This window comes from Hypanus sabinus, unplaced genomic scaffold, assembly GCF_030144855.1.
Source record: "Hypanus sabinus isolate sHypSab1 unplaced genomic scaffold, sHypSab1.hap1 scaffold_1775, whole genome shotgun sequence".
Lineage (NCBI taxonomy): Eukaryota > Metazoa > Chordata > Chondrichthyes > Myliobatiformes > Dasyatidae > Hypanus > Hypanus sabinus.
The window spans coordinates 21,759-36,703 of record NW_026779861.1 but is presented as its reverse complement, the minus strand read 5'-3'; the positions used below and the strand labels follow the sequence as shown (position 1 = coordinate 36,703).

Below are 14,945 nucleotides of genomic sequence, written 5' to 3'. Positions count from 1 at the left end.
AGAGTATGCGTCCTGATCCTCTAAATGAGGAATTCTCCAATCACCATAGCACTCCTCTTTCAGCAGTCGCTTCTGGGCCACAGAGTTGATCGCAGAATCTTCTTCCTGGTCATTTCCAAGCCCCGGCAACCCACCAACCCCATCTCAAGCGATATACTTATTATTGGGGGGCATGGCCACAAGGGGGCACTGCTCTTGCAGCATATTCCCTTCCACTCTCCTGCCGGTCACCCAAGAAACTGCCCACTTCATCTCGGGCGTCTACCTCCCTGTAGCTTCTACCTATCACCTCCTCATTGTCCTGTGTGAATCGAAGCTCATCGAACAGCAGCTCCCGTTCCTTAACATGCTCCCTCAGGAACTGCACCCGATGCACATTCTGCAGATGTATTTATGCGGGATAGAGGAGGTATCTCAATTTCCCTAAATCTCACACAAGGAACACGACACTGACTCCACATCTATTATCAGCATGATAGCTATGTCATAACACTGAAAGGAAATCAAATCACCAGAAACTTCATTCCTTATTTCGAACATGCGTTTGCGTTTGTCCAAGCGTGATCATGCCTAAGGTTGTTTAACTAAAGGCGGCCCACGCTAACAATTCCCCACTCCAGCAATGACCGCTCCAGCAATGGAGAATCCTTCTCCATCGGGGAGACCAAGTCAGAGAATTGCTATCATTGCTGTCTTAAACGCCAGGCGGCGTAACATAAATAGATAATAAATGCATAAAATGTACATATTATTTAAATACGCAAACAACTGAATGAACGAATAAATAAAGGAAACAACAAAATAGTAAATGAACAAATAAATAGAAGAGGAATTATTAGGTAGAATTCATGGATCAATAGATCGTTTAGAAATCTGATTGCAGAGTCAGCAGGTAAATCATTGAGCGCGGGTCCTCAGAGTCATGTACCTTCTTCCAGATAGCAGCAATGAGACAAGAGCACATTCCGGATGGTAGTAATGAGACAAGAGCATATCCAGGATGGTAGAAATGAGAGGAGAGCATATCCCGGATGGTAGTAATGAGACAAGAGCATATCCCGGATGGTAGTAATGAGAGGAGAGCATATCCCGGATGGTAGTAATGAGACAAGAGCATATCCCGGATGGTAGTAATGAGAGGAGAGCATATCCTAGATGGTAGTAATGAGACAAGAGCATAACACGGATGGTAGTAATGAGAGGAGAGCATATCCTAGATGGTAGTAATGAGACAACAGCATATCCCGGATGGTAGTAATGAGACAAGAACATAACCCGGATGGTAGTAATGAGACAAGAGCATAGCCCCGGTTGGTAACAATGAGAGGGGAGCATATCCCGGATGGTAGTAATGATAAGAGAGCATATTCCGGATGGTAGTAATGAGAGGAATGCATATCCCAGACTGTAATAATGAGAAGGGAACATTGAGCGGTTCTAACTGATGATAAGAGAGCATATTCCGGATGGTAGTAATGAGAGGAAAGCATATCCCAGCGGAAAGTAGCATTGAGCGGTTCTAACTAATGATAAGAGAGCATATTCCGGATGGCTCTAATGGGAAGGGTGCATATTCCGAATGTCGATGGCGATGGTCTTTAACTGGGGACCTGGACTTCTGCAGGCGCAACGTTTTCAAGATGTCCAGGATTACGGTGAGGCTAGTACCGTGATGGATGTGATTGTCTATACACAACTGTTTGCAATCTGTGTGGAACCCAGGCATTGGGGCCCGCACACCAGACGGTGATGGAAACAGTCCGAATGCTCCCCACCTTGCAGGTCCGTACATATCCCAGTCTTTGTTGACATACCGATATCAGACCTCCTCCATCACCGAATAGAATCCAGCCGCTGACGTGCGGTGACAACACTCAACCTTTCTATCTATTTCAGAGGAGTGAAGTTTTGAGGAAAATGTCACGTGATCTGGTAAACATGAGGGCATAGTATCGAGGGCTGAATAGTCTGTTTCTTCAGCGCTTTAAGTCTGCTTATTTCCCTGCTTCTCGCTCTACTATCCAACAGCTCCGAGGTTTGACCTAGCACACTCTCGACATCTGGCACGGAGACGAGGAAATGCGGATCAGTCTCCGAAAGTAACAGAGACAGGCGCCGCTCTCTCGGGATCGCGTGGATGACGTTCACTTTACTCGCTCTTTTTCTCTTCATGTCGGTGGGTGAGAGACACTCTCTTTGAGACCATTATCGCACTCAACAAAACAGCAGCAGATAGTTGTAGAACAACACACAGGATTTGATGTAGATTCGAGCAAAGTACAGACTCTCTGATCCAATCAGCGCTGCCACTTGTGACGTCAGAATCCAGATATCTGACCCGCAAACCAGGAAGTGCGGCTCAGTCTCCGAGTGTAACAGAGATCGGCGCTGCTCTCTCGGGATGTCGGGACTGGCCTTCGCAGCTCTCGTTCTTTGTCTCCACATAACGGCGGGTGAGGGTCACTCTCTCGAACAGTGAGCGGTCAGATAATCAACAGAACGGCGGGTGGTCAGAGGATAGAAGGGCAGTTTATAAGAGGCGATATGACTATCAGTGTCGATTGAGCTAATTGCAGTTCTCGAGTCTCTCCGCATCTGTCACTTTTCACTCTTACGATTTTCTCATTCTCAGGTGAGTCTCGGCAGTTTACCATTCTCGAGTTCAGCCAGATAAATGTCACCGTCAGGAGAAATGCGTTCTTGTCGGTGCGGCCGTCGGCCGTGGTCACCAGTGGAAGCTGGAATTTTAATGGGAGAACAATCGCCCAGTGGATCGGCCAAACCGTGTCTATTGACAACGCCTACACATCGCGGACTGAGCTATTCACGTCCACAGGGTCGCTTCTGCTGAAGTCGGTGAAAATGTCTGACGGTGGGGAATACCGTGTGAATATGGTTCCAACTAGTGGCTCCATGACCTCAGCGACTATCTCTCTGCGTATCATTGGTAAGTGAGACAGAGTTATACAGAATCATGCGATCTCGGACTATAACTTTCATTTTATTTCTGGTGTGATAGAATACAATATAACCTTCCCTGTTCGCTGCTGGGAGATGCATTATTTCCGATTGAACAAAACTATAGCGGGTGAGCAACATAGTTCCGCATTAGATTTAGATTAGAGTTCCTCTCGGACATGCATAGATGGCTGTGATGCAGAAACGGGCCACCACTGCACCCTGCCAGTCCCACGTTATGGACTGTTCAACTCTCACTCGTACTCTGTAAAGCTGCAGATCAGTAACTATAACAGGAAGAACACGATAGTGGACCGGACAACATACTGTGCAGATTTAAAAATATAAACAAATATTAACAAAAATGGAGAACATGAAATGACGAGATAAAGTGTCCTTAAAGTGAGATCACTGGTTATCACTGGATGGGCAGGTGAGTGCAGTCATCCGATTTGATCAGCCTGATGGCTGAAGGGTGGTAACTCTCCTTGAACCGAGGGCTGCGAGCACTGAGTTTCTCGCAGCTTCTACCTGATGCCAGCATGGCGAGAAGTCCTGCGTGGTGAGGCTATTTGATGACGGATGCTGTTTCCCTACCACGGCGCTTCATGTAGATGCGCTCAATGGTTGCGAGTGCTTTACCGTGATGGACCGGGCTGTATCCAATACACTCTGCAGGATTTTCCGTTCCAAGGCATTAATTTCCCTCACACCGGACCATGAGGCAGCAGGTCAATGAGCTCACCATTACACATCCATCGACCTTTGTCGCAGTTTTAGACGTCATGCCCAGTCTGCGCAGTCTCCTTAGGAAGTAGGGGCGCGGCCATGCAATCGTCGCTATTGCACCTACGTGTTGGGTCCAAGACCAGAACGTCCTCAAACAGTTAGCATGCTCCCCACGGTACATCTGTAGAAACTGGCGAGTATCTCTGGTGACATACTAGGTCTCCTTAAGAAAAATGGCGGTCGCGGTGCCTTCAGTGCAATTACATCAATATGTTGGGCCCAGGATAGATCCTCACAGAGTCTGACAGCCAAAGGAAATTCAAACGACAGTGAGACATAGGAGCAGCATTCGGCCGTCTGGTCCATCGAAACTGCTCCGCCCGTCAATCATGGCCGATCATTTTTTTTTAACTTTTCTCCGACACCAATTCCCGGCCTTCTCCCTGTAACCTTTGATGCCATGTCCAGTCATGAACCTATCAATCTCTGCCTTAAATACCCCCCATGACCTGACCTTCACAACTGCACGTGGCCACAAATTCCACAAATTCCGGACTCTTCTTTTCACGTTGCCGGAAGCACCATCAGGTTAACATGTTCCACAGAGTCCCGCCCAGGCGCTGAATTGAACTGGCAACTGAACGGTGCCCACGTACCAAGTGGGGAGGAGGTCGTCCTCGACAACATCTCTGTGAGCCACACGGGAAAGTAAACTTGTGAGGCCTATAACATGGCTACAAAAAGGAATAATGCCTCCACCGCGGAAATCAATGTGTTCGGTAGGTCGTCCGTTCCTCCCTTTGCTGAGGTCCTATCACTAATGGTGTTGGTGCCGTCAGCCGAATAATTCAACTAAGTTCCTGAGCCCGATTAGAATATCGTCTGACAATATCGTTTGACGACGGTGCATATTTATGAATAAGAGTATTGATGAAGATGTGAATCGGATTTGATTTGAATTGCGGATTGGATTGCAAATGGTTAATTGCTGCAGTTAAGATTACAAGGCGATACAGCATGGGAAAGAGAATTAGACCATTTGGCCAATGGAGTCCGCTCCGCCATTTCATCATGGCTAATCCAATATTCCTCTCAGTCCCATTCACAGGCGTTTCCGCATATCCCTCATGCCCTGACCAATCGAGAATCTATCATCCTCAGCTTTAAACTTACATAACGACATGGCCTCTCCAGCTGCCTATGCAACATAATTCCCAGATTCACCACATTCAATTCAAATAAATTCCCTTTCGTCTCCGTTCTCAAAGGACGCCACTCTATTCAGAGGTTGTCCTTCTGGTGTTGAACCCTCCCGCCATAAGGAACATCCTCTGTATGTGCACTCTAGAAAAGGCCTTTCACAACTCGATGGGTTTCCGTGAGATTACCCCCACATTCTTCTGAATTCCAGTGGATGGTGGCCAGAGCCGACAAACCCTCTTCTCAGGAAAAGCTGTTCAATCCCGGAATGATTTTGCTGAATCTCCTTTGAAACGCCTCCAGTTCCAACACATCCTTTCCGCAGAAAGGGGCACCATTTTAGAAAACAATGTGGATAGGTTTCTGGACGGGAAAGGAGTGGAGGGGTATGGGCTGAGTGCGGGTCGGTGGGAGTAGGTGAGAGTGAGCGTTCGGCACGGACTAGAAGGGCCGAGTCGGCCTGTTTCGCTGCTGTGATTGTTATATGGGTGACAGTTCAGTTGTGTCATTCGAAGTAAAATTGGATAGGTATATGGACGGGAAAGGAATGGAGGGTCATGGGCTGAGTGCGGGTCGGTGGGACTAGGTGAGAGTGAGCGGTCGGCACGGACTAGAAGGGCCGAGACGGCCTGTTTGCGTGCTGTAATTGTTATATGGGTGACTGTTGTGTCACATGAAGTAAAATTGGATAGGTATATGGACAGGAAAGGAATGGAGGGTTATGGGCTGAGTGCGGGTCGGTGGGACTAGGAGCCAGAATGCGTTCGGGACGGACTAGAAGGGCCGAGACGGCCTGTTTCCCTGCTGTGATTGTTATATGGGTGACAGTTCAGTTGTGTCATTCGAAGTAAAATTGGACAGGTATATGGACGGGAAAGGAATGGGGGGTTATGGGCTGAGTGCGGGCCGGTGGGACTAGGTGAGAGTGAGTGTCCACACGGTCTAGAAGGGCCGAGACGGCCTGTTTCCCTGCTGTGATTGTTATATGGGTGACAGTTCAGTTGTGTCATTCGAAGTAAAATTGGACAGGTATATGGACAGGAAAGGAATGGAGGGTTATGGGCTGAGTGCGGGACGGTGGGACTAGGTGAGAATAAGCGTTCGGCACGGACTAGAAGGGCCGAGACGGCCTGTTTGCGTGCTGTAATTGTTACGTGGTTAAGGTTATACAAAACAGATCACAATCCTCCAAGTGGGGCCTCTCCACTGGTTTCTAACATTTCAGCATTTTCTCCTTGTTTTTATATTCCCGCACTCTGGGAAAGAATGCTTTCATTGCATGAACTTTGATACTTGGAAAGTCCAACATATCGCCAGTGAATTCCACAGTGAGGGATGATGCAGAATACCTATTCAGCTCTTCCACCAATTCGTTGTTGCCAAACACTACCTCTCCTCTCTCGACTTCCAGCAGTTTGATATCCACTCTCGCGTCTATTTTTACACCTCACGAATCTGAAGAAACTTTACATATCCTCTTTAATATGATTGGCTAGAGTGCTTTCGAATTCCATATTTTCCTTCTTAATGACCTTTTAGTTGCCTTCTGTTATTTTTTTAAAACTTCCCAATCATTTTACATCCCAGTAATGATTGTTCCATTGTACACCCTCCTTTTGGCCTTTGTGTTAGCTTTGACTTCTCCTGTGAAGAAGCACATAGGGATAAGAGCTGGCAATGGCGACGATGCTCAGTTGGCAGCATCCAAATATTATGTACATGATGTAGATAAAACCCAGTGAAAGCTATTTGCATTTTAATTGTATTTACAGAGACAGTGACCGGGGTTGCCGTGGTGACAAATAATTCCACTCCCCTGGAAAACCTCGATACCATCGCACTGAGTTGCGACGCGTCGGGCACTGTTCAGACACGGACATGGTTCAAGGACAACCAACCCATCCGGGAAAACGGCAGAATATTTACATCTCCCGACAGGGCGAAACTGACTATAATCAGCGTGAACAGAAACGACGTCGGGACGTACAAGTGCATCGTCAGCAACTCTTTCAGCAATGGCTCTGGAGAGACCTACGTGGAGGTTTACTGCAAGTACACAGGTAACCAGCAACCATCATTTGTACCGGATTTTATTCTACTAGACAGGTATTCCCATTTTGTAGATAGGCCGGAGAAGGTCAGAATTGAACCGGGCATGCAAGTTTACTGTCAGTCCACAGTTAGACAACCGCGTTAATTTGTATCGGATATCCCATTGTAGAGATGGACTAGAGGAGGTCAGAAAATCCCGGATCCACCAGGATATTACTCTAATCAACATTTTATTTTCATTTTACTGACAGACCAGAGAAGGTCAGAATCGTAGCCGAGCGTCCAGTTGTGTCCGATATTGTGTCCGATGTAAACGGTGATGTATCAGGGTTTCAGTGAGGTGTTGGGCAAGGTTCCCAACGATGAGATCATTCGGAATGTCAGGATTCACGGGGCCGAGAGAAACTTGGCTGCGTGGGTTGATTGGTTGGAGAAGAAAAACGGTGGCAATAGCGGACAGGCGTTCTGCATGGGCGTCATGGAATAGTGGTGTGTCGCTGGGGTCTCTTCTATTCTGGGATGGCCGCTTTTTGGGAACGGTTTGGATGAGAGAGTCGAAGGGAGGGCTAGGGTGCTTGAGATAACACGACGGGTGAGAGAGCGGACGATTTTCCTAGGTGATATCCGCAGGAAGCAGAACTGTGCTGAGAAGTGGCAGATGAAGTTTAATCCAGAAAGGAGTGAAGTAATACACTTTGGAAGGTCGAAAACAAAGCGCAAGACGCGAAATACTCAGCAGGACAGAGAGCATCTGCTCAAACAGAAATATTGTACTTTAGTCTGCTTGATAAAATGAACACAAATTTAATGTTAGAGCGAAGGCGGGGGGGGGGGCAAAAGCAGATTTCTGAAAGGGCGGAAAGGATGGGGATATGTTGTGATCCAAGTGGTGAATTTACGCCTGCAAAGTTTTTAAGTTTAAAACATGAACGAACAGAAGACCTGGTGATAGCGGAAACTGGAGGATGCAAATGCAGTCAGAAATGGTAGAAGAGCCGGGACTGGGGTTCTGTATCTTAGTAACTAATTCAATGACCATTTCCAGTAGCTGAATTGGCGTTCATTCACTTTACCTTTCCTGTTCAGCCCTCTCCGGAAGCAGGTGACTCCCAGATCTCCTTGCGTGGTGAGTTGAACTCCATGCTGTCTGTACGGATTACAGACGAATGGCATCGACATGATGTCGGAATATTGGACCAAAACCAATGTTCAATATGGAGACAGCGTCCGGAACGATTCCGAGTGTGGATCAGTCATCATTTCCAAAAAAAAAAAACAAAGATGTGTTTTCGCAATCTAAAATTGATGTTTGTTTTCTCTCTTAGCACCAAAAACAGATGGAAATAGTACCCTCAGCCCTGGAGAGTTCGCGCTCTGTGTATTTGTTGTACTTCTCATGAGCCTGTGCAGAGCAACCTGTAAATGGTGCCTCAGATGATCCTAATCTCGCTTGTGATAAGCTGCAGACAGAGGCACGTTTCGCAGTTGCAGTCGTCAGCGAGAAGGGACGCCTCCCTGCAAAAGGAGCATTCAGCTCTCCTGCCCGACATCTCCACTGTCTCGGCGGAGCGGTTATAAAGTGGGTGGAGGGGACAAGACCTAAACGTCGCGCTTTACTTTCCTTTGCTTTCTCTGCCTGAGGCCTCAGCGATCTCAAGATGACCACTCTGACTCTGTCCAACGCCATGTACTCCGAGGGTTCACTCTTTCTGTAGACTGTCCCTTTAAAACGCCGAAAGCATGAGACTAACATTTATACGCCGTTGGATTTCTGCTGACGACAAAAATTGCTGCTGTGCTATGGCGAACAGCTCGTGTTTCTATTTCTCTGGAATTACACCAGGACCTACCAGAACTGCTGTCGGCTTCTGGGCTGCCATCGGTGGGGAGAAGCAGGAAGCAGTTACATGATGGGCAGCTGGTGTTCAGCCTGGGTGTATTTAAGCAAGGTGGGCTGTCTTTCTCGCGGACTCACACACAGCGGGACTTCCGACAGCGCACAAGGGTGAGTTGAGATCGATCCCGAGTATTGATAACTGACTCTCACAAGTTGCTGCAACTGGACGAAGTTTGCAGAGACGGGGAGGGGAGAGGAACGTTTGAAACAAAGAGATCACTCTTTGGACTCTCTCCAAGTAGCCTCTAAGTATCGTTCCTATACTGAGCGACCAGAACTGGACACAGTACTCCAAGTGTGGCCAAACTAGAACTAGGCCTAACTGTGGCCTAATTTCGCCCTGGATTACAAATATCTCCCTCAACACAACAACAACAACTCTGTACATTTGAACTGAACTGAACTTTCTAACATCCCATCGTAAGACTGTAACGATTACCACCCGAGTTTCAATTTGCTTGGCGAAATTTATCTATACATTTACGTTTGCATAGTACTGCTAACTTTTTAACCTGCTTTAAGTTGCTAAATTTAGAAGTTACTCGTAAAATAGAGACTGTCAACTGCAAAATGAGGTGTGTCCAATTGCTGCTGATAGTTTTACAGGGTGGCGAGCATGTAACAGGTACTCTCCCCAGGGTTGCGTGTACCTAACACCACGCAAACCACCGCCGCCGCGCTTGGCACAGCCTTCCTTTAACTTGCTCCTGCTAACCAATCCCAGAGGCCGGCTGGTCGCTGGTCGGAGCTCTTCTTCGTGAATTGCCCCGAAACTCTGCCTTTGAAAATCTCCATCGCCGCCCCGATTGAAAAGTGTCCCTCTTAGGCGCTCCCTGCCGCAGATTGTACAACACGAACCGCTCTCTCCACTCGCCCCCTCTCTCCACTGAGCTCGACCTCTCCTCCCGCAAACCCCGCCCCTCGTCCCTAACGCGCCCCCTCCTCCCACGAACCCCGCCCTCTATTTCCTCTCATCCCGCCCACCTCACACACCCCGCCCTCTCATCCCACTGACATCATCCACACCTCGCAGTGATTCCCCTCCACACGCCACCTCGAACCGCGCCCCCTCCCCTTGTCTCCGTGACCGCCTGCCTCCGATTGGATCTCCGTCAGACTGTAAGTCAGCTGCCCGCATACGTCCAGCTCCCCCTCTCCCTCACACATCCGCACTAACTGCCCCGCAGCGTTGCCCCCGCCCCCAGCATCCGAAAGAGGGGATGGTTAAAGACGACCAGACGGCCAATCGGATCAACGCGTTTTATTAGCGAAAAGCTTGTGCGTCGAACAGCTGACGGTTCAGGTGGCCTCAGCGAGCTGAAGAGGTGGGTCTGCTGGTATTCCGGGAGCGCGGGACGTGTCGGAGAGTTGGCGGGGGGGAGGTGTGTGTGTAGGGTCTGGGGGAGGTGGGAGTGTGTCTGGGATCTGTGCACAGGAAGAACCAAACCCCGCATTAAACTGTGGGTAGCTGAAGGGTGTCCCAACTACCCCGTGTGATGAGCTTTGCAGGGAGGGAGGGGAATATTCCCGAGGGGTGGGCCGCAAGCACAGCGAGGGGTTGGCATCGGTCAGGAAACTCTCGTTTCTCAGACCAAGGGTTCCAGCGGAGCGCAGTTACTGAAGTTTTCCTGGATGGCCACCAGAACTGGCAGTTTGTTACTGGGTACGAACACCTCCATGTGGACGAAGTTGTTGGGGTTTCCAATATCGACCTGTGGGCAGGGTCACTCGGTTAGTCATGGGAGTCCCGTCCGCTAACCCCCTTCCCACTGCCACCTCCGTGACCCGCGCTCTCGCGAGACCTCCCTCCACATCCCCGCCACTTCATCCCTCGCTGCTCCCCTCTCCGACTCCTTCAACCCTCCCTCCCCTGCACCCCTTCCAGTCTCTATCACCCCTCCTTACCCTACACTACCGCCCCGTTTTAATCGTCCCTCCCTCCCCCACATCCCTCCCCGGCTTTGATAATCCTAACCTCCCTTACACCTCTCCCCGTCTCCGTCAACCCCTCCCTCCCCTAAACCCCTCTCCGACACCGTCACACGCTCCGACCCCTACACTTCTCACCGTCTCTGACCCACCCCGTCCACTTCACTGTCATCCCATCTCTCCCCTCAAACCCTCCCGGTCTCCGTCACCTCCTACCTCCCCTGAACCTGTCCTCGTCTCGTCACCCCCTCCAGCTCCTACATCTCCTGAACTCTCCGTCATGCACTTGCTCCGCTACGTCCGTCCCCATCTCCATCTTACTCCCTCTCCCCAACCCCATCTACGTCCCTGGCAGACCTCCTGGTCTCCATTCCCCTCCCACCCCTCCCCGTCTCCATTCCCCTCCCACACCCTCCTGGTCTCCATTCTCCTCCCACCCATCCCCGTCTCCATTCCCCTGCCAGAGCTGCTCCCTTCCCGTCTCTGTTAATCCTAACCTCCCGTACACCTCTCGCCTCCTAACCCCTCCCGATCTCCATTCCCATCCCACACTTCTTGGTCTCCGTTCCCCTCCCAGCCCCTCCCGGTCTCCATTAAGCTCCCAGCCCCTCCCGGTCTCCAATCCCGTCCCGTCTCCATACCCCTCCCTCCCCATCCCGGTCTCCATTCCCCTCCCACCCGCTCCCGGTCTCCATTCCCCTCCCACCCTCTCTCGGTCTCCATTACCCTGCCAAAGCTGCTCCCTTCCCGTCTCTGTTAATCCTAACCTCCCGTACTCCTCTAGCTTCCCACCCCCTCCCGGACTCCATTCCCATCCCACACCTCTCGAGCTCTATTCCCCTCCTAGCCCCTCCACACTTCCCGACTCTGATAATCCTAACCTCCCCTACACCTCTCCCCTCCCACCCCCTCCCGGTCTCCATTCCTCTCCCAGCTCCTCCGGGTCTCCGTTCCCCTCCCACCCCCTCCCGGTCTCCATTCCCCTCCCACCCCCTCCCGGTCTCCATTCCCCTCCCACTCTCTCCCGGTCTCCATTCCCCTCCCACCCTCTCCCGGTCTCCATTCCCCTCCCATCCCCTCCCAGTCTCCATTCCCCTCCCACCCTCTCCCGCTCTCCGTTCCCCTCCCACCCCCTCCCGGTTTCCTTTCCCCTCCCACCCCCTCCCGGTCTCCATTCCCCTCCCACCGTCTCCCGGTCTCCATTCCCCTCCCACCCTCTCCGGGTCTCCATTCCACTCCCACCCCCTCCCGGTCTCCATTCCCCTCCCACCCTCTCCCGGTCTCCATTCCCCTCCCACCCCTGCTCCCTTCCGGCTTCTGTGTGGAAACTCCACCTTGATCAGTAGAAGTTTTCCCAGCATGATGGTCTGGTCCTGCTCACGGTACGATTTCGCGACGAATATCTGCTCTAAGGCGTGGATGTGACTCTCCGCGTCGGATTTCACCTGGACAGGAACAACACAAACTTCTGTATCTCCCGGGGAGGACAGAGCGGGACGAGGAAGGGTGTCCGGAAGCGGGTGGCGGTACCATTTATTTTTTACTTCACCTCCCTCCATTTCACCGCTTTACCTCGTTCCGTCTCTCGCCTTTCCCCACCTCGTACCCTTACGCCCCACTCTTCCTCGTCTCTCTCTGATCTATCATTTTATCATCTCCCTCTTCCCCCCTCTCCGCCTCCCCTGCTCTTTCACCCTTCACCGTCTCTCTCTTTCTTCTCTCTCCACATCCCCTGCTCTCTCACCCCCCTCACCGTCTCCCTTTTCCCTCTCTCTTCGATTCCGCTGCTCACTCACCCCCTCACCGTCTCCCTCTTCCCCCCTCTCCGCCTCCCCTGCTCTCTCACCCCCCTCAACGTCTCTCTCTCCTACCGCTCTCTCGCCCAGCCTTGCTCTTTCCCCCTCTTTCTGTGTGCCTCTATAATCTTTACCCTGGCCAGGCTTTTCTACATCTCTGTCGCTCCGTCACTGATCTTTCTCCCCTTCTCCTGCCCTGTCCTTCGCCTCACTCTCTGCTCCCTCATTCCACATTCCCTGCTCGTTCTCACACTTTTCCCGTCTCGCTCTCGCTCTTCTCCCTCTCCCGTCTGTATCAGTCTACAATCTCTCCAATTCCCCTGCTGGAACTCTCACCTTTTATCCGTGTCTCTGCCTTCTTTCTCTCCCTCTCACTTTCTCTCTCTCGCTCGCGCACTCTACTTCTCGCTCTTTCCTTCCCTCTCCCTCTCCGTGCTCGAAAATTCCTCTGCCCTCCCTCCCCTATCTCGCCTGGCTCCCTGGCTCTCTGCCTCTCACGTTTCTCTGTTTTCCCTGCTCTTTCTCCCCGTATCGCTGTCTCTCTCCCGCATGTCCCCACTTCCGCTACTCTTTCTCCACCCTCCCACCTCTTCCCACTTCCCCTGATCTATCCCCTCCCTCTCCCCGTCTCTCTCTCCCTCTCTCTCTACCTCCCCCCTCTCTCTCCCCCACTCTGTTCGATCTTCAATTACCCCGCTATTCCCCCACTCTTGCTATTTCTCCCTCTTTCCACTCCTGGCTCCTCCTCCTTCCACCTCCCTTTCTCCTAACTGCCCCCCGCATTCCGTTTCGTTCTCCAATTTTCCTCCCGCCCTCTAATCCAAACACTCACTCTCCCCCTGCTCCTCCTCCTTCCTTCCCTCTCTCGTCCCCCTCCCTTTCCCATCCCCCTTTCTTCCGTCTCCCTCTACCTCCCTCCCCTTTCCTCTCCCATATATCGCCCCCTCACAATTTTTCCGCAATCTTCCCCTTCATCCAGCCTCCGCCCTGTTACTGTCGCCATTATTCACCCCGTCCTACACTCAATCCTCTCCTCTCCCTGCTCCAAATGGACTTCCACTGTCTATTCCGTACCTCTACTTCTCTACCTCCCCCTCTTTCCTTCTCTCTCCCTCTCCGTGCTCGAAAATTCCTCTGCCCTCCTTCTCCTATCTCGCCTGGAGATATAAATATAAATATATATTTTATTTAATTTCTGACCCCGCCTCTCTCTTCTATCCCCCCGAGGAGGGCAGTTTAAGGGGTGTGGGAGTGGGGAGGACTGTGCTCCTGGTTCTGGAAGAGTTTGGAACAAACCTCATCTGCGACCTTATGGACCTCTGTCGTGGCCGGCTGTTCTTTTGTCCAGACTGGTGCCATCTCTCTCTCTCTCTGTTGCACTCGTTCGTTCGCTGACTCTCTCTCTCTCTCCCTCTCTCTCGCCACTTGTCACGGCCGCTTATAAAGATCTGGCCCCTCCCCCACCCCTCCGACATGCCCCTCCCCCCTCTCAGCTATTCCCCCGCCCCGTTTTGCCCTCTCTCGGGCTCTTGCCCTCCGCTTGGGGCATGGAACCTGACCCCGGCCCCTTACGGATGTGACCTACTTACGGGAAAGGTGTACAGAGCATAGGGAACATTCACAGAGATGCTCCTGGGTCTGCGGGGCCTCTGGTTTCAGGAAACATTGAATGGGACAGGATTCTAATGAACGTAGAAGATTGAGAGGGGATTTGATGGAGGTTCACTGGCTTTATCCGCTGTGGTTGGGTGGGACTGCAAACAGTGATCAAAGGTTAAGGGTGAAAGGTGAGAAGTTTAAGGGAATTATGAGGGGGAACGCCTTCACTCAGAAGGTCGTGAGAGTGTGGAATGATCTGCGAGCACGACTGGTCCGTGCGAGCTCGATTCCAACGTTTAGGCGATGTTTGCACGGGTACACGGATAGGAGGCTTCCGGGGGTCTATGATCCAGCTGCAGCGGGCTGGTATAATGCAGCTTAAATGGTTTCCGCATGGGCTAGATGGGCCGAAGGGCGTCCCTGTAAGTCGTGTTTCTCTGTGTGCTTTACTCTTTGGAGAGAAAGAGGATGAGAGGAGACATAATAGAAGTGTACAAGATATTAAGAGGAATAGACAGAGTGGACAGCCAGCGCCTCTTCCCCAGGGGACCACTGCTCGGTACAAGAGGACATAGCTTTAAGGTGAGGAGAGGGAAGTTCAAGGGGATATTAGAGGAAGGTTTTTCACTCAGAGAGTGGTTGGTGTGTGGAATGCACTGCCTGAATCAGATACACTAGTGAAGTTTAAGAGACTACTGGACAGGTATATAGAGGAATTGAAGGTGGGGGGGGGGTGGTATATGGGTGGCAGAGTTTGAGGGTTGGCACAACATTGTGGGCCAAAG

At 51.2% G+C, this 14,945-nt stretch overlaps 2 protein-coding genes across 2 annotated transcripts; one reads left to right on the top strand and one right to left on the bottom strand.

Moving 5' to 3' along the window:
- Window positions 1-2,372: 2,372 nt before the first annotated feature.
- Window positions 2,373-8,655, top strand: LOC132387367 (hepatic and glial cell adhesion molecule-like). Its single transcript, XM_059959738.1, has 4 exons — window positions 2,373-2,453; window positions 2,633-2,947; window positions 6,660-6,947; window positions 8,265-8,655. Exons 1-4 carry the CDS (start codon window positions 2,402-2,404, stop codon window positions 8,375-8,377), a joined length of 768 nt encoding a protein of 255 aa, XP_059815721.1. The 5' UTR covers window positions 2,373-2,401; the 3' UTR covers window positions 8,378-8,655.
- Window positions 8,656-10,089: 1,434 nt separating this feature from the next.
- On the bottom strand, window positions 10,090-13,997 carry LOC132387368 (cystatin-B-like). Its single transcript, XM_059959739.1, has 3 exons — window positions 13,858-13,997; window positions 12,100-12,210; window positions 10,090-10,548 (listed from the first exon to the last, which is right to left on the bottom strand). The coding sequence occupies exons 1-3, from the start codon at window positions 13,918-13,920 to the stop codon at window positions 10,423-10,425; spliced, it is 300 nt and encodes a 99-aa protein (XP_059815722.1). The 5' UTR covers window positions 13,921-13,997; the 3' UTR covers window positions 10,090-10,422.
- Between the last annotated feature and the right edge of the window lie 948 nt (window positions 13,998-14,945).

Excerpts from the sequence above, each read along its gene's own strand:
- LOC132387367 (XM_059959738.1), top strand. The coding sequence starts at position 2,402 with ATGTCGGGACTGGCCTTCGCAGCTCTCGTTCTTTGTCTCCACATAACG. Across the intron at positions 2,454-2,632 it reads TTGTCTCCACATAACGGCGG|GTGAGTCTCGGCAGTTTACC; the intron begins GTGAGGGTCACT and ends TCTCATTCTCAG. Across the intron at positions 2,948-6,659 it reads TATCTCTCTGCGTATCATTG|AGACAGTGACCGGGGTTGCC; the intron begins GTAAGTGAGACA and ends TTGTATTTACAG.
- LOC132387368 (XM_059959739.1), bottom strand. The coding sequence starts at position 13,920 with ATGGCACCAGTCTGGACAAAAGAACAGCCGGCCACGACAGAGGTCCAT. Across the intron at positions 12,211-13,857 it reads TCCATAAGGTCGCAGATGAG|GTGAAATCCGACGCGGAGAG; the intron begins GTTTGTTCCAAA and ends GTTCCTGTCCAG. Across the intron at positions 10,549-12,099 it reads GAAAACTTCTACTGATCAAG|GTCGATATTGGAAACCCCAA; the intron begins GTGGAGTTTCCA and ends CCCTGCCCACAG.